Here is a 24,200-nt window from a genome sequence, read left to right as displayed (position 1 = left end):
TTAACCTTTCTTTTAGTGAAAATGAATGGCAAGCATTTTTTTTTAATTGAAAAAAAAAATTAAAAAAAAAAGAAGCAAAACACTCCATCCAAAGGTGGAATCCAAATTAAATAAATGGGAGTTTGGGAAGTACATATCTGTTGATAAAGTATGACCAAACAAATACTATGACAAGAAAAGCAACACTGCTTACTTTTTTTGTTTTTACAATCCGGACATGCATGCACTGAAATCCCCTATATAATCCCCTCAAATCGCTTCAACTCCTCACCATCCAAACTCAAACTCACTCTCTCTCTCTCTCTCTCTCTCTCTCTCTCATGAAAATGGTGCTCCTTAGTTGTTGTCCTGTTATTACCATTCTCTTGGCCTTTTTCTATCAACCATTAGCAACTGCAGTTACATACAATGTGGTGAATTTGGGTGCCAAACCAGATGGGAAGACAGACTCAACCAAGTCTTTCCTGAGTGCATGGGACGCAGCTTGTGCCTCTGCAAACCCTACAACAATCTATGTCCCACCGGGAAGGTACTTGCTTCACAAAGCAAAGTTCTACGGTGAACAGTGCAAGAACACAGCCATCACAATCCGTATCGATGGCACTCTTGTTGCTCCCTCTGACTACCGCGCTATTGGAAATGGTGGAAGCTGGCTTATATTTGAGAAAGCCAGTGGGGTTTCCATCTTTGGAGGAACACTTGATGGCCAAGGGACTGGTTTGTGGGCTTGCAAAGCCTCTGGCGAGGCTTGCCCTACTGGAGCTACGGTATGTACTTTGTATTATTGTGAAAGTTTATGAATTAAACTGCCATTAACCACCCTTTTCTTTGGTTAGCTTTTAGTTTAATCTATCTATGAGTTGACAATATTATGATTAGCTTCAATTGGCCAATGCTGTCTTTTCACTTTTCAAGCATAGGGTGCACCTAGTTTCCAAAAAAATGCAAAGCCTTCGCCAACTATTTTCCTCAGTGAGGTGGAAAGTTTCTTGGTAACCAAACATAAAATGGGAAGTTTTTATTTTTTATTTTCTTGAGAAGGAGAACAGTAAAATAAGGGTGGCCAAGTTTTGTGGGCAAGTGGGGTGGCAGTTAATAAACTGCTTTTAGAGTGCTTCACTTGTACTGTACCGCAGTGATGTTGATTTCTAGATCAAGTTTCATAACACACGCACACTCTTGGGGGGAAAACAAACAAACAGAATAATTATCAAGTTAAAAACTTTCAATATATCATAATCCCCTCCCTTGCATTACTTGGAATTGGAACTAATTAATGCTTTTTTGTGTGTGTGGTGCAGACACTGGCCTTGTACAATTCGAACGACATTGTAATTAATGGATTAACATCACTAAACAGTCAGATGTTCCACATTGCCATCGATGGCTGCCATAATGTGAAGGTGCAAGGAGTGAAGGTCTCGGCCTCAGGCAATAGCCCAAATACAGATGGTATTCACATTCAATTATCATCTGGAGTCACCATCTCCAACTCTAGGATAGCCACAGGAGACGATTGTGTCTCAATAGGCCCTGGCAGTACCAATTTATGGATCGAGAACGTTGCCTGTGGCCCTGGCCATGGGATCAGGTAACACATCAATATTTCTTGCTACTAATAAATATAAATACCAAAACATTGCATTCCATTTGTGGCTAAATTTTAATATATATGCATGATTGGTGCAGCATTGGAAGTCTAGGATGGGAATTGCAAGAACCTGGAGTGCAGAATGTGACAGTTAAAACGGTTACTTTCACGGGTACACAAAATGGTGTGAGGATAAAGACATGGGGTAGGCCCAGCAATGGTTTTGTTCGGGGCATTGTTTTTCAGAACCTCTTTATGGTCAATGTCCAAAATCCCATCATAATTGATCAAAATTACTGTCCTCACAATAACAATTGCCCTGGTCAGGTATGTAAATGCAATCTATAGCCATTAACCATAGATGGAGAACAACTGAAAATCAATTCTCTTATTTATTACAATTTTTTTCCTCCTACAGAATTCTGGTGTGATTATTAGTGACGTGACATATCAAGACATCCATGGAACATCGGCGACAGCAGTTGCAGTTAAATTTGATTGTAGTAAAAAGTATGGATGCAAAGGGATAAGGTTGGAAGACGTTAATCTCACCTTCGGGAATCAACCAGCAGAAGCATCATGTGTCAATGTTGGAGGATCAACCTCTGGTTCAGTTGAACCAACAAGTTGTTTGTAGGACAATATGAAATTTATACACACATCATATGAATTAATCTAGACTATATTAAGAATCTCAGAGAAAGGAAAAGCATAAGGAATTAGCATCCATATTTTTAGTATTATTGTCAGTTTATTAGCTCCTGAAATTAGATAAGATCCAGATTTATACACACATCATATGTATAATATATTAGTCCATTCCCACTGAGCCTGCCACTGGCCTTGCAGAGCACTGTAGTCTAAACCCTTCATTGGGTAAACTGTTGTATTTTCAAATTCGTACAAGGAAAAGAATTACTGTTTGAATTAGTGTATTTATTTGTGTTGAGTATTTTGGCAGCAAATATCTGATCAAACAAAAGAAAAACAAAGCTAAAATACGCAAAATCATATCTGAATTTTCTTCAGAAAAATAGAAGATGAAGAGGCAAAACAGAGGCACCGACTCTGAATTTTGAGCTTCTCTTAGAAGCTTTGTACATGAATTTAGAATCACATATTACCACCAAAAAAAAAAAAAACCCATGTGGACAAGCTATCCTCCACATAATCTAACTATAATCAACGCAAAACAAAACACAACCTTAACTGAATTAAACAAAACAAGTTGATTGTTTGGTAAGACAATCTGTCACGACTCAACCCTATCCGTAGAGGTTTGAATTATAACCGGCAAGTAATCATGAGATTACCTACGACCTTAAACAGAAATTAAATCATATTTAATTATATAGGGTCAGAAGTAGAAGCAGAAGTATAAAATTTGTCCAATGAGCTTGTGCATAAATGAAATGAACAAAAGCATCTTATAAATATTAATAACTCACACCCATACATACATAAAGGATCTCACATGTCCAAGATCATACAAATATCATAGTCATACAAGAACCATAACTTATATACAGACATGGTCAAACATGACCAACAAAAGAAAATCAAAAGACAAAAGCCTTGTGCGTGAGGCATTCTTGGCTAACTCCACAAAAACTTGGTATTCCTTCACAAGTTCACTAGGGCTAGACATCCCATTGCTCACCTACATATATATATATATATATATATATATAATAGAGTGAGCGAAAACCCAGTGAAAAACATCAAAATAAATAGGCTATATGAATGAGTTTTAAGACATAATAAAATCATTCTCGTAATAGTTTCATATCATAACGGAACGACCTCAGGCCCAATATATGACAAAACGACCTCGGGTCCAACATATACAGAGATACAGAGCAAAACAAATCATACTTGTCAGAACGACCTCGGATATAACAACATCGGGTCTATTCAATTATAGTTGTAAAATGACCATTGGGTCAATACATAACAGATATTCAAACTTACCAGATATACAGAGAATTAGATAATCGGAACGACCTTAGGTCCATCTCATCAAATATATAGAATGACCTCTGGTCCATTTCATTTGTACAGAACAACTTTAGGTCCATCATATGGTTTCATGCTTATCAATCACATTTACAGATCTTTCACGAATCAAATAGATAGAAGGCTCATTGATAACACAAAATCATAAGTTTAGAAAACGTACCACATTGGTATCATTTAGAAAATAAGACACATAGAAATATCTTTCCTAAGATATTACTCATAATGATTTGGTTGCTGATATAGCTTCGCGAGTGAACCTACACAATTCATAACATACACACATGGAATCATATCGCTTATTTGAATCATTCTCTAACTTATTCAATTCTCTTAGCTTCTTTCTAACTCTTTAATTCATTTAGGATGTTCAATACATGCCTAAGAGTGGTCAAGAAGGAATGAAAACGGAATTATGAACATAATATAGCTTTTTAAAATATGCTAAAATAGGGCACTTCGCTCAAGCGCAACATTGTTCGCTCGAGTGAACCACATGGTTTGCAAAAGTACTGGATGGTCCGAATTTAGGCTTAATGGTTGCTCGAGTGAAGGTGCAAAATAAAAGGCAGTCACTAGAGCAGTAACTCGGTCGCTCGAGCCAACTGCAAATGCCTGCAAAACTACTAGATGCATGAGATATACACTCGAGCGACAACTTGTTCGCTCGAGCGATGCAGTCGAATTCTGAGTTTTCTAGAACACAGTTTGGACTCCAAAACACAAGTTCAATGTCAAAAACCTTTCATGACATGTTCTAAAACACATGAACGCCTTCAAAAACATGAATACAAAACCCAGTTTAGACCTTATGTTCAAAATTTTATGAATTCACCATGCATGACCCAATTGATTTCAAATTGTTTTCCAAAGCTTTAAAAACATGTAATTGAGTTCCAAAATGACATAATTCATGGATGTATGTATGATATAATCCTCAATTCAAACATAGACAACATAAACCATTCTTAAAATGATGAAGCTAACCAAAATTATGCATGCATGTGACTCTAAATTCATCATCTTTAGCTCATTTCTTATATTTGATCATATAATCCTCTTGAATTCACATCTTTGATGATTTAATCTCACAAATTAAGGTTCAAAAGCTTACCTAAGGCCTTCAATTACACTTGTATTAACCAATTCTTGAGTTTTTCTAGTCAATTCTTCAATCTCCAAAGCCAAAATCCAAGTTTTCTTATTTCTCTCTCTATAACTTCCTCTCACTCTCTCTAGAATGAAATTTCAGAATTTTTGAGTGATTAATGAGTTAAATGCACATTTCCTTAATATTTACAGACTAGATTAACTTAACACACTAATTAGGGATTAAGATAGTTAATTGAGCTTAAGGCTTAACCAAACAAAACTTAACCTAATTGAGTTAATCTAATTAATTTAATCCAAATCAAATTTTAATCAAATTCCTCATAAGGCTCTAAATATTATGACATTCACATTAAACTAACCAATTTTGGTTTCTGATGCCATTAAGGCTTTCAATTTCATATTATAACAGAAATCACAACAGATATTCCTACGATTAATAGATATGAATCTAAAATCATAGTAAACACACAATTAGCATTCAAATCCACAATAAACACATAAGCTCATTCAAAATTAAAGGATTAAAAGCATAATACATGACGGGGCTATCGTAGTCTTCCCCACTTTAAGAAGTTTGGTCTTCCAAACTTGTGTTATCTTGAGTCGGAAACAATTCGGGATACCTTTGCCTCATTTCATATTCTTTCTCCCAAGTTGCCTCTGTACTATAATGTTCCTTCCATTGCACCTTAACCATAGGGATCACCTTAGTTCTCAACTGTTTCACTTGTTGATCAACGATTTGTATTGGTCTTTTTTCATATTCCATATTATCGTCTAGAGCTATCCGATGGTAATCAATAAGATAGAACAGATCTCAGAGATAACCTCTCAACATCAATACATGAAACACATTATGCATTTGTTCCATCCCTGGCGGTAGAGCAATTCGGTATGCAACTGGACCTAGCCTTTTCAAAATTTGAAATGGCCCAATATATCGCGGTGACAACTTGCCCTTTTTCCCGAATCTTGACTGGCCTTTCATCGGAATCACATCAATGAACACATGATCAACGGCTTCATACTCAAGAGCTCTTACATGGCAAGACGATTCCTTTGGTAAAAGTGTTGTGGCGACACCACAGGGTTGAGGAGGTCACTTGAGATCATGAAGCGGAAGTTCGTGAGAAGTATCTGGAACTATTTGTTGATGTTTGAGTATATATTGAAAACTTTGTTATGTTAATGTAATATAAACATTGTATATGTTTTGGAAACGTAAATTGTGTATTCAGTGTTGAAAACTCGTTTATCATGTTGATGAAAATGGATGACCTGTGGATGGGTCACGGTGATGAATTGGACTTATTATCATTGTTGTAATTGGTTAAAATATAGTTTTAATGTTTAGTCTGAAATTTTGGGGACCAAATTCCTCAAGAGGAGAAGATTATAGCGATTCTAGTTTGAACTCAACCCATTTGATGTTTTGGATCCAGGTTTCGTTGTTATATATAGTTATTCATGTCTTGTTTCCCCTTATCCCTCTTTGAGTTTGGCTTTTGGGATGTGTTGATTGCGTTTGGAATAGGTTGGTAGCTTGTTTTTCAAACTTTTGTTGCCCAAAATTTTGTTCCTTCGGTCGAGCGTCACTTCTTGCGCTCGAGCGGTCTTTGTGAAATCTTAGTATTTTTGCAGGTTTGAGAAGTGGTATTCTATGCTCGAGCGATGCTTCTTGCGCTCGAGCGGCCATTGTTGAGCTCGAGCGATGGTCTTCTATCTGTAAAACTTCTGGGAGTTTGTATTCTGTACTCGAGCGAAGATTCTTGTGCTCCAGCGGTCACATCTTTTGTGTCAGGATGCTCGAGCGACATTTCTTGCACTCAAGCGGTCTGCGCATATATCAGTCCATAAAAGTCACTTTTTACATCACTTTTTCATCTCTCTCTCTCTCTCTTTGTGTGAATATTTCATAACCCTAAGTTGAGACTCTCTTTCTCTCTCTAAAACTCACATTCTGTCTATAAATACACCTAGATCCATTGAGTTCTTCACCCATGTCCCTTTGTTAAAAAGGTAGAGCTCGGCGAGGGCTTCATTCTAATCAGAGCAAAGTTGATTTTTGGCTTCTTTGGGTTTCCTACTTTCTCTCTCTCTCTCTCTCTCTCTCTCTCTCTCTCTCTCTCTCTCTCTCTCTTTCTCTCTCTTTCATCTTCTAAAACTTAAGGTAGGGATATCTCCACACTTTTTATGAGCTTTAACTTAGTTGTTTGTTACTTCTAAACAATATTGTGATTTTGGAAGATTTGGAACAAATCTAGGGTTTTGGGTTAAAGACCAAAAGAGAGGCTTTCTTATGGTTTCATGAAAATGGTTGTGGGGTTGGAAATGAGGTTAAGTTGTGGTGAAATAGTTGGTTTCGATATGTAGAATTGATTTTGAGGAAAAAAAAAAAGAAAGGGATTTGCCCTAATTATGATAAATGTTTATTTTGTATAAATAATGAGATTGATATTGAAATTGTGAAATTGGATTGGCTTTGATGAGGATGGTGGAGTTGGGTATGTAATACCACTTACACTTTGGAATTTAGAAAGTTTATCTTTATGAAATATTATTTATCTGTTTAGAAATATTTGTTTTGGACAATCGATGGAGGATAACTATGATTGTTGTAGAAATTGCATGAGAAATAGGGAAATTGAAACTGTTTTTATCATTCATTTGCATCGGTTATTATTTCATATTTATATACTGCAAATGTATATTGTTTTGAGAAAATTGGTGAATCTGGAAAGGAGTTGTTGTTACATCAAATAAGTTGGCCTGTGTGTCTAGGGTGAAAGTCCCGAATATGACACGTATACATGGTTGCCGATCCCGCTGATGAAATATCCATAAAATGGCAATAGTAGTGCTTGTATAACCTACGTTTACATGGGTGTCGATTTACGGTTTCCCGCAGACGAAATTTCCGTGGAACGTGATACTATTTTAGAGATTTCCATAAATATAATCCATTGCCCTGTTTTTCCCTTGAAAGGAGAATGTTTTGTGAACAATGATATTCATTTGGCATTGCATGATTTTTGGAAAGAGATAAATTGTTTTGATACAAGCGTTGCATATGCATTCACCTTATAGCTTTGTTAAGATTTATATACTGTGTTAAATTATTTCTACTAGGCTTTGGCTCTCCCTATGTGGGAAAAACATTTCAGGTGCTGATGATATGCCTTCACCAAGGCAATAGCTTGGGAAGATTTGGAGCAAGAGCTTTATTTTGTTATATTCATTTTTGTATAAGCCAACGACTTTAAGTGTATTGGACTTAAATTTTATTTTTGTTGTAACCAAGCACTGTCTTGGAAAGTTGTAAGTTTATAGGACATTTATTATCTATTTTATTCTTATATCTTATTCTCATATTTTATTCTTGTATCTATTTTATTCTCATATCTTATCTTCAGCTAACTTTCAACACAATGTTGCTACTACCATCACCATAAGTCACCATAATAATCAAAACATTTTCAATTTTTTATATCTCATTTTTATGATTTTAAATATATAAATCAAATAAACAAGACCAAAAATTGATGTTTTTTTTTTTATTAAAAAAAAAATCTATTTGCTCCAAAAATCATAAAATTAATTATGAATATTCCTAAATATATGTCTAACCAAATAAAAAATAAAAATAAATAAAATTCTTCTTGCTCCAAAAATCGTAAAATTAATTATGAATATTCGTAAATATATGTGTAACATGTTTACGAAACAATTTCAAAAGCTTACTACTATTGCTTAGATAAAAGAATTCTACCTAATATGAAATCTCACTCTAATTTTTTTGCAAAACAAAATTTGGGAAAACTATTTTGTAATAGTAAAATAGGAGAGAGAGACGCACATGGGCTTAAATTTACACAACAAAAATGTCTTCTTACACCCATTTTTTTAATTACACCTCCACTCCAAAATTTAAAATTTTAATTTATCTTGTTACCCTCCATAATACTCAAAATACCATTGTCCCTAACCTTCTTTCTTCTTTTTACATTCCTCATACATTTCAAACCCTAACTCCAAACCCACTCCACCACCAACCTCCGATCACAACAACCACTTCCAACCTTCACTCCCCATCCCAACCTCTTCCACATCTATGACCACCGTCATAGTCCTTTTCCACCGTAATTACCAACCCCTCAAACCTCTCCCACCCTCGCAATTCGCCATCCACGCAGCCTCTCAACTTTGCTACTAGCTCCTTCGCAGAGAAAGAGAGAGAAATCAACTGAGAGAGATAGAGAAAGAGTGTTCAGAATATCAATGCTGAACCAATGGCGTTTGTGCAGCTTCCCTGTGCTAAACCAATGGCGTTTTTGCAACTTCCCAACACTTATTCAATCGCCAATAGCTAAACTACATAGACACCTGGAGTTGAACCAATGGCCTTAGTTTGATTTCTTCTTATCAAATCAATGGTGATTGTTCAGAAACGGGCCATCGAACAAAAAGGAAAAGTTGTGGAGAGGTTAGGAGAGTCAGAAAGAGGAGAGAAATGGTAAGGTAGAGCAACAAATGGGAGTGGGTAGCGTCGAATATGAATAAAAATTAGATCGATCTAATAATCGTAGAGTTTTCATTTTATCGCATTTGTCTTTCAAAAAACTGAATAGTCTATTTAATATATATATATTTAAAAAAAAAAAAGCCTGTCATCTATTTTCTTGGAGACAAACTTCTCGTCTAAAATTGATGGAAGTATGTTTTACATGTTTCAACCATTAAGGGCTAAAGTGTAAAATATATATATATATTTTAAAGATCAAAGTGAAAAATTATAAAACTTAAGGGGCAAATTGTAATTTTACCCATTAGAAACTGTTGGCCTGTTTTATTTACTATTGATTAGAAAAGTATGTTGGAGAGATATCTTGCCAAAGAGCAATATTATACATATTTTATATAATTTTCTCACTCTTAAACACAATAATATCATTTTTTTCTTATATCTAGGGTCGAGTAAATGAGATAAAGTATAGAATTATGGGTGAATTATATTAACAGTTCCTATAATTTGAGACTTGTGTCACTTTGGTCTCTAACTTTTCAATTGTGACACATTTAACTATGAATTTTGAATTTTGTTCCAAATAAGGACAATTGAAGATATCATTACTCAATTTCAAGGGTAAAGTCGTCAATTTGATAAAATATAAACTAATTTGACAAAAAATAAATGTCAAAAAAATATTTTTGAATTTTTAAAAATTATTTCTATCCACCAAAGATAAAATTATGTAAAATTGATAAATCTTTTACACATTTTTTTTACCAAATTGATTTTTATTATATGTTTGGATGATAATCATGTAATGGATGGTTGTTTTTATTTTCATTAAATTAGTTTTTATTTTTTCAAAACTCAAATATGGCCGACAACTTTGATATCATTATTAAACCAATCTATTAAATCAAAAAATTCAAAACTAAAAATATTTCATATATTAAATATATTGATTACACATTAAAATCCTAACAACCACACATTACATGATCATCATCCAAACACATAATAAAAATTAACTTGGTAAAATAAATAAATAAATAAATGCGTAAAAGATTTATCAATTTTACATAATTTATCTTTGGTGGGTAAAAATAATATTTTAAATTTCACAAATATTTTTTTGACATTTATTTTTATCAAATTAGTTTATATTTTATCAAATTGACGACTTTGTTTTAGAAATTGAGCAATTGTATTTTCAATTGTTCTTATTTGAAATAAGATTCAAAATTCAAGGTCAAATGTATCAAAATTAAAAAGTCAAGGATCAAAGTGACATGAGTGCCAAACTATAGGAACTGTTAGTGTAATTCGCCCAAGAATTATTGTAGCATTTTCTTTTGCAAAATTTCTACAATTATTTTTTTCCTTTCTTTTGTGTTGCATTTACATGGAACATTGTAAATAAAGAAAAGAAAGAAACAAGCAAGTTGCAATCTTCAATTAATCTAAGTGCCTCTCCGTCCATTGCGGTGTGACTCCCTCCCCAAAAATCTGTTCCTTTCCCTATTTCAGTCGAGAACCCATCCATCCCCCTCATCAGATTATTGTCTCTGTCCATCATCAATCACTGACTTTTTTTTTTTTTTTCTGTCCTTTTTCTTTTGTGAATAAAATTCCTTGACCTATATGTTCAGTATCAAAATTATTATTATTATTTATTTTTTTTTCTGTGTGAATAAAAAAAAATTATTGTCACTACCTCTGTTTCGGCAACGAGCATCAAAGGTGGATTTTTTCTCTCTATGAATAAATTTTCTTTCATCTATATAGTACTTTTTGAGTGTGAATAAAAATTGTCAGTCTTTCAGTCCCACGATGAACACAACATTGACTATTTTCTTGTTCCATGTGCAAATAAAAGTTGTTGGTTATGAGCAACAACGCCGACTTTTTTTTCTTGCACATTTTGTTTTTCAAATAAATGAAAATTCTTGATCTGAGAGTGAGATTAAATTCATTGAAGAGAAATTGAGCACAACGCCTGGACTCTAACAAGCTTAAAAGTTAATGCAATATTTGGTTAGGGGATTTGGGAAGAAATTTGGAAAGGAAAAACGAAAAGGTATGTGAAACTAGGTGAAATATAAGTATATTTTATTTATATTTCACATACCATTTCCATTTTCCTTTTTAAATTTCTTCTCAAATCTCCCAACCAAACACAGCATAAGAGTTAGATTGATTCAATTCAATAGATATATACATAAGAATAACAGCACCAATTAAGTTTAGGTGTAGAGGTGGGACTTCACAAGTGTGCGCCCACATGATGATGCATCAGCGACTGACTTGAAGATTTTGAGCAACCTGCAATTGACTAGCTAGTTTGGGAGAGGGTTGGAGAATAATTAGAATTGAATTGAATTGAATAATTAGGAGCTTCCCATTCTTCATATTATTCTTCACTGTTTCGGCACATCCCATGCCATGTCATGGGCCTATCACCTATCTCCCTCATCTTTCCTAGATTTGGTGTTCTTACATTCACAACAAAACTTTCCAAGTTTGCTTCATTTTGGTGCACCAGTTCATCAATGACTTCAATTCTATCTACATGATCATTATTTGATGAGTTGGCCCATCGTCGTACTTTTTCTTTAGCAATTTCAGCACCTACACCAGTTGCCCTATCCTTTCCATAAATCTCAGCCAGCTTTTCATAGTTGCCAATGGGTGTACATTTCCATTTCTCAGCATGTGGTTTCACCTTTTACAAAAAAAAAAAAAAAAAAATAGAAAAGTTACAATTAAATATAAGTTATGTTTTTCTATACTTTTTTTAAAAAATCAACATAAGCTGAAATTAATTGAAGTACCTCAATCAATGCCTCCCAAACTTCAGGTTCAGAAGTGAACATCCTTGTAACCGGGCTTCAAGCAAAACCACTAGCATGTTTGAATAAATCATAGCACTTAGCAAAATGCTCTTTGATAGTTTTCAGCTTATTCTTGACTTTGGCCTTATCTAAGTCCAAGTTGTATATCTCATGTAATTCTTTTACTATTTTATCATATGCTGAAGTAGTGAAAGTTCCATTGACCCTATTTCCTTCAACATGTTGGTGATACAATGCATCAATCAATGCATCATCCATTTGAGTTGTCCATGCACTACTACAAAAATAGTTAAAGATCACACTTTGACAAAAAAAAAAAGATCTCACTTTTATTGGAAGTGTGATAAAAAAAATTAGATTGATATTTTAATCACACTTAATTTGATTGAGTGTGATAATATTTATTTTTTATGTCACTTTTCAATTAAGTGTGATTATATATATATATATATATATTTAATCACACCTTCTAATTAAAGTGTGATTATATATACACTACTACTTTTTAATCACACTTTTTAAACAAGTGTGATTATATATATATTTTTTAATCACACATTCTAATTAAAGTGTGATTATTTATATATTTTTTAATCACACCTTCTAATTAAAGTGTGATTATATATATATTTTTTTTGAAGCAGCCAAAGAAACCTTTATTGATGACCAAACCATACAAGATGAGAGTACATCAAAAAAGGAGAGGAAAGGGTTTGGAGAGGAACCAAACCGAAACAGAAAAGAAAAGAACAAAGCAGAAAAATGAAAATGCAAAACAAGACCAGCAGTCCAACCTCAACCTAACCCAAAGCTGAGAAGAAGCTGAAGCTGAAAAACAACAGGCCAACACAGCAGTCCAACAGCCCCGAAGAGAATTGAGCAGAGCACTACTTTTTAAAGTGTGATTATATATATACTACTACTTTTTAATCACACTTTTTAAATAGGTGTGATTATATAGATATTTTTTAACCACACATTCTAATTAAAGTGTGATTATTTATATATTTTTTAATCACACCTTCTAATTAAAGTGTGATTATATATACACTACTACTTTTTAATCACACTTTTTAAATAGGTGTGATTATTTAGATATTTTTTAACCACACATTCTAATTAAAGTGTGATTATTTATATATTTTTTAATCACACCTTCTAATTAAAGTGTGATTATATATACACTACTACTTTTTAATCACACTTTTTAAATAGGTGTGATTATATAGATATTTTTTAACCACACATTCTAACTAAAGTGTGATTATTTATATATTTTTTAATCACACCTTCTAATTAAAGTGTGATTATATATACACTACTGCTTTTTAATCACACTTTTTAAATAAGTGTGATTATATATATATTTTTTAATCACACATTTTAATTAAAGTGTGATTATATATACATTACTACTTTTTAATCACACTCCCTAAATAGGTGTGATTGTATAAAATATTTCAATTTGATTTTTATATAAAATATACAATTCCCAAATCCGCGCCTCTATTCTACCCATGAATGATAGAGATGACTCACTACTAGAAAATGAGGCTTTAGACACGGAACTTTTTCACCTATTTTTTCATCTTTCTATCTCTCTGTCTCTGTCTCTCTTCTCTCTCTCTCTCTCACTCTCACTCATCACTCTTCTCTGTCTGTCTGTGTGTCTGTCTCTTAGTATCTAATCTTTTATTAAATGTCTTGTTTCTCAAATAATATTGTCATTTTCTACAAGTGCATATCTTGAGTTTTAGATCACTTTTTTGTTTTATTATTAAATTATTCTAGCTTAAGAAAGTTTGAAATCATTCATGCCTTGATAATTTATTTTGGCTTCTACAAGGGTATCAATATCTTTTGTAGCTTTATACTATTTGTGTGGAGAATCAAAATAATTGTCATTTTTGGTGGCTGTGGGGAAAGGATTGGGGCAGTTTAACAACTGGATAAATTACATTATTTTTTGTGTGATCTAAATGTAAGTTTATAAATTAATTAGTAAGTTTATTCATATGCTTCTGGCGGTTTTTAAATTAATTTGTTTTTTTATTTTTCAGATCAGAAATTTCTTGGAGAGATGCAAAATATGGTCAAAGAATTCAAGAACTTACTTTTTTCAAGTTTTTTATTTTTTATTTTTTAATGTATGTAATCACAGTTAATTTTTTTTTATTAATTTCTTTGTATATACTTTTAAACATTTAACTTTCATTTATGAAATATATGATATTATTTCATTCAATATATGGTTGTGATTCAAAATATAGTATATAGTGTGTATTACATTATTCAAATGCGCATGCAAAAATAATATTGATTATTCTTTAAATGTGTCAATTTTTTTTTATCACAGGTTTTATTAGTTATTAATCATACTTAAAAGGTGTGATCTAAATGTTTTTAATCACACTTAAAAGGTGTGAACTAAAGTTTTTAACCACACTTAAAAGGTGTGATCTAAATATTTTTAGGGAAATGATTTGTAGCACTAAAAAAAAGTCCCCCTAATCCCCCTAATTTCCTTTTTGAGAAACTGTTTTTTCTTTTTTTTTTTCTGTCTTCTTTTTTTTTTTTTTTTTTACTAAAAAGGGAAATTGTGGGGATTCGGGGGACCCCCATTCGGGGGACCAAGCACTGCCCATATTTTTAATCACACTTAAAAGGTGTGAACTAAAGTTTTTAATCACACTTAAAAGGTGTGATCTAAATGTTTTTAACCACACTTAAAAGGTGTGATCTAAATATTTTTAATCACACTTAAAAGGTGTGATCTAAATGTTTTTAACCACAATTAAAAGGTGTGATCTAAATGTTTTTAATCACACTTAAAAGGTGTGATCTAAATATTATTAATCACACTTAAAAGATGTGATGAAAGCATTTTTTAATGACACTTAAAAAGTGTGATTAAAAATGACCATTTTTAATCACACTCCTAAAGACCACACTTTAATAAAACTTAAAAGGTGTGATTAAAAAACATACATCACACCAAAAAAGTGTGATTTTTATCTATATTTGTAGTAGTGATGAAAGTTTTTCTTTCTTAGAATCTTCGGACTTTTGTGTTTTTTTACTCATTTATAAAATCTACATCAAAATAAATTCAAAGTAACATCATAAACTACAATAATGTCATCACAATAGCAACGTTATGGATACATCTGAATCTACAACAAAATAAATTCAAAGTAACATCATAAACCACAATAGTGTCATGCATAATAGCAAAGTTATGGATACATCCGAATCTATAACAAAACAAATTCAAAGTAATATCATAAACCACAATAATGTCATCACAATAGCAAAGTTATGGATACATCTGATCCGATGTTCAAGTACTTATCACATAAAATCAAGATGGCTACCAAACATCTAAAAACTAAAATATCACTCTTGATTAGCAACATAATCAAACCACATTGTAGCTGTTATCACATTTCTAATGAGTTCCTCTTGTTTTGAATCCTCATCAGTATCCCTTGGTGCACGAGTCGTTTGTTGAGTTTGACATTGATTTTCAAGCTCTTTGTCTACTTCAGCAATAATGTTTTCATCTGGATCAACACCCATTAAAAAGTTATGTAAGATGCAACATGCTATTACGATATTTGATTGTGTGTTAACCAAGTAGGCTCAGCTGTGCTTGCTATGATGGGGTTGTGTAAAGAAGCATGTCGGTGGGTAAGCACACCAAAAGCTCTGTCAATGGCATTGCGTAAAGAAGCATGTCGGTGGTTAAACAACTCTCGAGCATTTTTCGGTGGATGGTTGGAATACTCTTTCAAGTGATAACGCACACCTCTGTAAGGAGGGATAAGGGAACTCCTTAACATATACCCCGCATCAACAAGAAAAAATTTGCCTATTTAAAAAAAAAAAAAAAAAGAACATTCATACTCACAAACTATGTCTTATTAAGCAATTGACATGGGTGCAGGGTGCCCCATCACAATGTAGAGAACAACACTATTATTTAACTAGCAAAGAAAGTGAGCATTTAAGCCACGACAATTTATTCCTCCCTTCTCATTCTAATTATATTTATTAAATATATTTATTTATATATAAAATATACATAATTTAATAATTTAATATAATAAAATTAAAACGTTAAAATTTTACACGTAACATTTATTTTCACTCATTTATTTCTCATATTATATCTTTTAAATCTTATTAATCATAAATCATTATTTATAATATAATATAATTTTTAGTAAAATTCTCATCATTCTTAAATAAAAATGTCTCGCCTGTTATATGATCTGAAACAGGGCAATGCACTACAAATCTATCCTATTGCCATGTCTATTCAAATGGATAACAAGCTAATGTAATATAAAATTATTCCAGAGATGAAACTGTAATTTTAGAATATATATTATAACAGAATATATAATACATAACAATAGAAAACGTAGAGAATATATATATGTATATATATATATATATAATACATAACAGAATATATAATACATAACAATAGATGGCAATCCACTGTAATTTCAGAAGATGATTACCTGCACAAGAAGACGAAGAAAGCGTGGAGAGAGCTGGAGCAGTGGAGAGAGGTGGAGAAATGGACAGTCAAAAATTTGTGCTGGATATGAAAATTCTTTTGTCTCCCAATCTCTCCACTTTTGGGAAGATTGAAAATAAGAGTTATTAGACAAATAAGTTTCTCTCAATTTCTCTCTATTTTTCCCTATTTCTCTCCACTTAAGATAACCAAACAAGGAAGAGAAATACATTTCTCTCTATTTCATTTATTTTCTCTCCAAATCACTCGATCCAAACACAGTGTCACTCTTTTGTAAGTATATCGCTTTCATCAATGCCTTCTAGTTACATAGTAATTTCCATTCACAATATAGATCAGTTCAATACATGGAATTGCATTGCATTGCTATATTATTCCAAGTACACGAGTTTTGTTTTGTTAATGAAAGTTGTGTAAAGGTTGCTGCTTCTCGTTAACATGCTTAAATAAGAATAATTCTATTTATAAAAAAACGTTACAATAATGTTGCGGTAATGTCAATTAAAGAATTACTTCGATCAAAAATTTTGAACCTCAATAAAAAAAATAAAGTCAATAAAAGTTATGGATTCAAATCCTCCAGTGTGTGGGTTTTATTTCATATATTTGTTGGATATTTCTTTTATTTATTTATTTATTATTATTATTTTATCATTATAATTGTAATTTATTGGGTTTCGTCATAACATCATATATGACTCAAATAAAAAAAATTATGATAATCTCATTTTCATAAATAAAGTTATTTTCAATAATAATTCATTTTAAAATTAAAAATTCGTATTAATAAATTTGGATCATTATATATATTACAATAATTTTATGAAAGTGAGTAATCAATGAGGGTAATGCTATGTTTAGGGATAACAACGAGTAGGGTATGGATCGGGGGCCTCCATACCTCCTCCCCTCTCCAATTTTCGTTGCTTGCCCCTTCCTCGACCCGATCCTCATGAAACTCTCTCCCACCCAAACCCAAACCTGCAAATATAACACCCACCTTCAGCCCTATCTGATCCACAACATAATATAAGGAATTTAACAATAATATTAAAATTTAATAATTAAAATGTTATTTATAATTAGTAAAATATTATATATTGTACATATATTAAAATTATATTATATATATAACATAATAAAACTCAATAGATATTTTCTATATATTCTATAAAAATTCAACAATATATTATACATATATTACATAAATATGTAATATTGTTATTTATTTATTACTATTCATGGGTTTGGTAGGTTTCGGTAAAAAAATATTATCCTCTGCCCCCAACTATAACTCAATCGGGTTTTTCAAAAATTTTCTCAAATCTGACCCTACCCTATTCAATCCCTTCAAATCCATCCAATTAGGGTCGAAGGGAGTCGGAAACTTGGCAGATCGAGGCATTTTTTCATCCGTAGCTATGGTATACATGTTTGTGCCATATGTAAGTTATGATATTTGGGAGCTTCATTATCAGAAATGTCATAACTCAATCTTATAAGAGTCCTAACTAAAAAAAAAAAAAGAGAGTTATAACCAAATACCATATAAAATTAACAAAAGAGTTCTTTGATCATAACCAAAATAGCATCATAACTAAAATCACAATGAGCTCATTTGGGAAGTTGACTATTTTAGTTGCATTTTTGACTATTTTAACCTGGTTAAAAAAGTTATGTTTGGAAAGATAGTTGACTGTTTTACTTATTTTATTTTTTATAGTTGATTTGATGGTTGTGAGAGAAAAAGTAAAATAATTATGTTTTGGATATGACATGTTATCTTATTTACTATTTTAGCATATTTTGTCTTTATTGACTATTTTAATCTAAAAGCTTCCTTCTAAATCGGGCCAATATATATAACCAAGTTTATACTCAGGTCAAAATTAGAATCTCAATAAGTTATAACCAAATATTATAAATATCATAATTAGGGTGCATATGTTATATGCTCCAATAAATTTTCCCAACTAATGAATGTACAAGTAATTGAAGTTTGTTCATCAATATATTGGGGGAAGATAGTTGGTTTTTTCACTATTTTAATCAGTAATTGACTTTTTGACTATTTTAATTTAACTAAAAAAATTATGCTTTGGAAGATAGTTGGCTCTTTTCTTTTCTTCTTCTTCTTCTTTTTTTTTTTAGATGGTTTGATGATTATAAGAGAAAAAATGGAATAATTATATTTTAAATGTGATATTTTGTCTTATTGACTATTTTAATCTATTTTGTCTTTATTGACTATTTTAACCCACCCAAAACCTTCCTCCCAAGTAGGATCAATGTGTATAACCAAGTCATAATCAAGTCAAAATTAAAATCTCAAACCAAATATCATAAAGATCATAATTAGAGTGCATATTTTACTGGCCCTAATAAAATTTCCCGATTAATGAATGTACAAGTGATTGATGTTTGTTCACTACAATAGATAAGAGTTTTAGAGATCAAATTTTTTGGTCTCTAAAAGTGGAAATTTTGTTGCAAAAGTCATTTATAGATCAATTTCTATCATTGTAAGAATAGTCGCTAAAAGGTCGCATCGAAAAGTAAAAAATAAGGCTTTTAGCGACAAAATATTAAAAAAATATAAATAGACTTTTAGGAACAAAATAATAGTTTATTTTTTGAGACAAAAAATTTGGTCCTAAAAGGATAATAATTTATCACTAATATCCAATTTTCATTACTAAAAATATAATAACGATATTTTTTGCAACAAAAATATTTGGTCCCTAAAAAATAATTGTCCATAAATTCTGGTATCTAAAACCTTAATTTTTTTGTTGTTGTGGTTAATCAATATATTGGGAGACTTACGTATAAGTCCTAATAGGTGGGCTTATTGTCGAATAGGTCTTATGATAATTAATGACTTTTTTCACCAAACACTATTAAAAAACTTTACTAATTAATAATTTTCAACAACAGTTTAAAAATTGTCACAAAAAATATTTGTAATTATAAGTCTTAGCAACAGTTTAAAAAAATCGTCACAAAAAAGTCACTAATTTTTAACTTTCAGAGACAATTTAAAAAATTCGTCACAAAAAACGTCGCTAATTGTAAGATTTAAAGACAATTTATAAAATTCGTGACAAAAAAAGTTACTAATTGTCGATTTTTAGCGACGATTTTATTAGAACTTATTTTCAATAGAATTTGATAGAAATTAAATCCAATTATTATAACGTATTGGTAGTTTACCCCAATATATTTAGAAAACTTGCGAACAAAATCGGTAGAAAATTCCAATCAGTGAATAGTGGGTAGAATAAGTACCACGGCGCGTACATGTCATGTGATAATGAAGATTGGCATGTATTGAACAAGAACAAGTAGGGATGGAATAATTACCAGGCAAACAAGTATTATATTGGAATAGTTGGTCTTCGGATGTCATGTGCGTTTACCTATATTAGGGTGTACATAGTAATGGGTAATGGAGAAGGAGGTCAAACTAAAAAATGTCCCTGAAACATGGGCAACGTGCCTTCTTGACTATGCATCTCCTCCTATACTTCACCTTAACAAAAGGAAAAACGGCTTGATTGTGTGTGTATATCAAAGACAGTGAACCAAGATATAGGCTCAATTAGAATTTTAGGCAAGAATTTGTTGACACTTGCACATGTACTATCTTTTGTTCACATATCAGACAAACTATTAATAAAACGAATATTCACTAAATTATACTTTCACAGTCTCCATAAAATTCTATTTAATTTTTCATTTTTCAATTGTAACGCTTAACACCTTATATTTTAGTTAAGTTAAAATATGATTATTCTGTTAGTTTGATATTATATTGCCTAGCAAAAATTGTCATGCCACGCTTTCATGTGGCACATTTTGAAATTAAATAACAACAATAATAATAAATTTTATTTCCTTTTATTTATTTATTTTCATTGTATTTTCTCTTTACTATATTTTATAAACCGGTCGCCGCCAATAACCACAAACTTGCTATTTTCCTACCGTTTTCCTGCAGTACTGCTACCCATATTCCTTGCTACCTGTTAGGTTTTATTATTGGCAATCCCGTTTGACAAAACTCCTTTCAGTTGTATTTATTTTTGCACATTTATTTCAGTGAGGCTATGAGTGTTTAGATGCGAATCCAACCCGAATTGAGCCTTTCAGAAAAGTTTGTGATGCAAATATTTTCAAGATTGCCACTTCGCTGATTATGACGGGGATCGAGCTGCCCGGTCAGCTCGCGGGGGTCCAGGGGGCAGCGCCCCTTGGCGGGTCCGGGGCAGCGCCACGGCGGGGTCGAGGGGCAGCGCCCCCGAAGCAAAATGCAAAAATGCATTCAAAGGTGCCTGTCCGAGCATGTTATATTTTTCCAGTTTTTCCATTTTTGGCCTTCCCGCTCGAGCGGGGAAAGTGACGCTCGAGCGGGGATTGGAAGCTCTCAGCATCTCTGCAGTCGCCTGTAAAAATACTGGAAGGTGTGATTTTACGCTCGAGCGGATGCTCCTACGCTCGAGCGCATCTCAGTTTGTTCGCACGCAGTTTTTGGTCAGTCCGCTCGAGCGGGCTGTGTTGAGCTCGAGCGGAGATCGCGGGACAGATTCTATAAATTCGCGTATTGGGTCAGATTTTGGGTAGAACTTCTCCAGATCTTCTTTTTGGTTTCTAGGGTTTATATCTGGGGATACTTTGTGAGTTTTCTTTGATGTTTTTATTGAGTATTCAACTCATGATCTAAAGAGAGTACATCAAAGGTTTGTTTGTTATACACAAAAGAGAGAGTTATTCTTCAGTTGTGGATTCTGAAGAATTCGAGCCTGAAACTTTGGTGGAATCCGGAGTGGCTCATCAGAAAGACAATTCCGTGGTGAAGATGGGGTTGGAAGAGGCACATAAAGGTTGGTTCAATTAGGCGTTGTGGATTCGCTAGGTAATTGAGAGTATACCTGTGTAATTCCTTTAATTCTTCTTAGTGGATTGTCTTGTGGCTGTTGCCCGTGGTTTTTTTATCACAGTTGGAGGTGTCCAATTGTGGTTTTTTCCACGTTAAATCGCTGTGTCTCTTTGTCTTGATTGTTTGATTGTTTGATTGGGATTGTTATATTCTGCTTAAAATTGATACATAATCACAAATCAACATCTAGGGGATTTCTAGATTTTTCACTACCGATGGTCACTTACTCATCCCTTTCTTATCACTCCCACCCATTCTCTGCTACCAATAGCCCCTACTCGTCCCTTGTGCCAGAAAATGGTAACGAGCAAAACGAAAGGTGTGGCCAGGTGGGGTTGGCTCTAGAGGGAGAAGCCGGATCATGGCAAAGAGAAACTAAGGTGATATTGGTTAAAAAGTTGGAAGATAAAAAAATACGATGGAAGAGAGAGAAGGTGGATGGAACCCAGTACTACGAAGGAGAAAGAGCACGATTTGGCAGCGAGGATATCGATCGGAGCAAGGGTTAATCACCATTTTCGTGGATCATATCCCAGAGTCAATGGATCCCAAAGGATTGTTCAACCTTTTCAGTAAGTTTGGAATCGTTAAAGATGTGTTCATCCCAAGGAAAAGGAGACAAGCAACAAGATCTAGATTTGGCTTTGTGAGATATGATTGTGAGGTGGCTGCAGAGGTAGCAATACAGAAGACAGATGGTTTGTGGTGTGATAATAGGGCTTTGCAGGTGAAAAAAGCAGAGTTTCAAAAGACCCAAAGTTTTGATCCGAGGGTGCGGAGGAGGATAGGTATGAAAGAAGGCGGGCAGAGGATACAAAATCAACTGCAAGGGCAGCAGATTCAATTTCAGGGAGGAAAGAAATCATATGCCGAAGTATTGGTTAATGGTGGAGCTAGTGAAAGGGAGGAGGTGGTGATCAAGACATCTGAGGAAGGTAATGGGTGGGGTTATGAAAGCTTAGTGGTGACATTGCGCAATTTTTTCGCTTTCAAGGAGTTTAGAGCAGAGTTGTATAAAAGGGGGATGAAGGATGTGATTGCAAGGGAGTGTGGAGGTAGATTAGTAGTGTTAACCTTTAGCTCAGTACAACAAATGAAGGAAGGGAAGATCAAGCTGAGTGTGTGGGGACAGGAGTGGTGTGATTCAGTTAAAGAATGGGGGGAAGGGCACTACGTGGAGCAGGAGAGGTGCGTTTGGTTGTGTTGTTTCGGCATTCCAATTAATCTTTGGAGTGTCACTACCTTTCGCAGCATAGCTAATCATTGGGGGACGATGGTCCAACTTGAGGAGGATGTTAATAACCCTCAATCTTTTCAGCAAGGCCGAGTCCGAGTAGTAACGAGGTGTATGAAGATGATTAATACGGTGGTTCATTTGGAATGTAAAGGAACTCTGTATCCAGTTAGGGTCTGCGAGGAACTACCTCGCTGTTTATGTCCGAATTTAAGTTCCAGTCGGGGTAATGTTACTGGTTTCCCTCCATCCCCAGTTAATGAGGAGGTGGACCAACTATCCGGAAATGGAGATTGTAGGAGGTGTGTCCAGAAAGTTCCTGTACCAAGGGAGGAGGTAATGGGGGGAAGATTCGCGGAGGAGAGCAGGGTGCTGGAGACAGAAATAGAGGGACCAGATATGGTGAATAAGGATGATGAAGGTCAACATGCAGAAGCAGAAGGTGTGCTACAGGGAGGCATGGGGCATGCTAACGTAGGTGCTTGTTCCAATGAGGAAGGTCTGGTTCAAGTTGTCAACTCACAACAGGTTATGATGAAAAACTTTCAAATTTCAAACGGGGTTCTTGGCTCTTCTGGGCCTTGTACAGAGAGGTGTGGGCCTGAGGAAGGCACATCAAAAATTAATCTTGAAGTAGTGCTTGAGGGATTGCATGTTGGGCCTTTGCCCAGTGGGTTAGACAACAGGGAGTGGCTGACAGTGGAAGAGTGTGTGGCCCAGCCCAGGTTTAAGCCCAATGTGTTTCAGTCCATACAGAATAATTTAGATAGATCTGGTGTTGAAAGCAGTAAAGTCCAGGAGGTTGCAGAGAAGGCAACATTCAACAATCGTAAAAAAGGCTTTGTCAACAAACAAAGGAGAGCACTAGGCAGTTTTGGGTTCCAAAGAGGTGCCATTTTCAGAGCCACGGCTGCAGCTGTAGCTTCCTCTTTGTCATCATCCCAAAATCAATCGAGGTGTAGTAGAAGGAATTTAATTGAAGAAGCAAAGTCAACTTTGAAGGTGGGAGCAATTCTGGGGCTGCAGTACCAGGGCAGAGAGCAAGACGTTGTGAACAAAATAGTGGAGCTTGAGGAAAATGATGTGGAAAGACTTGCAGGTGAGGCCAATAGAAGATAGCAGAATGTATTCTGGGGAAAAAAGGGTGATAATTCAGTTTATCCATGCATATTTTATCTTGGAATGTTAGAGGGCTGAGTAGATTAGAAAAAAGGGGGAGAATAAAGCAGCTGGTGAGGGAGCGGAATGTGGATGTTTTATTATTGCAAGAATCTAAGAGAAGTTCGGTGGATGCTAGTTTTGTGAAGTCTATATGGCCTTATGAAGAGATGGAGTTTATGGGAGTGGATTCGGAAGGTTATGCCGGTGGTCTTTTGAGCATCTGGAGGCCAGAGGT

The 24,200-nt window shown here is 33.6% G+C and overlaps 1 protein-coding gene across 1 annotated transcript; it reads left to right on the top strand.

Annotated features, from left to right (window-relative positions):
- The first annotated feature begins 275 nt into the window (after nucleotides 1–275).
- On the top strand, nucleotides 276–2,515 carry LOC114323940 (polygalacturonase). The gene is made up of 4 exons (XM_082877086.1): nucleotides 276–767; nucleotides 1,302–1,591; nucleotides 1,690–1,918; nucleotides 2,010–2,515. Exons 1-4 carry the CDS (start codon nucleotides 321–323, stop codon nucleotides 2,226–2,228), a joined length of 1,185 nt encoding a protein of 394 aa, XP_082733212.1. The 5' UTR covers nucleotides 276–320; the 3' UTR covers nucleotides 2,229–2,515.
- Nucleotides 2,516–24,200: the final 21,685 nt, after the last annotated feature.

This window comes from Camellia sinensis, chromosome 7 (genome assembly GCF_055761805.1).
Source record: "Camellia sinensis isolate YWXY chromosome 7, ASM5576180v1, whole genome shotgun sequence".
In the NCBI taxonomy this organism is placed as follows: Eukaryota; Viridiplantae; Streptophyta; class Magnoliopsida; order Ericales; family Theaceae; genus Camellia; species Camellia sinensis.
Note: the sequence above shows the minus strand (reverse complement) of the source record. Positions and strands in the feature narration are given on the sequence as shown.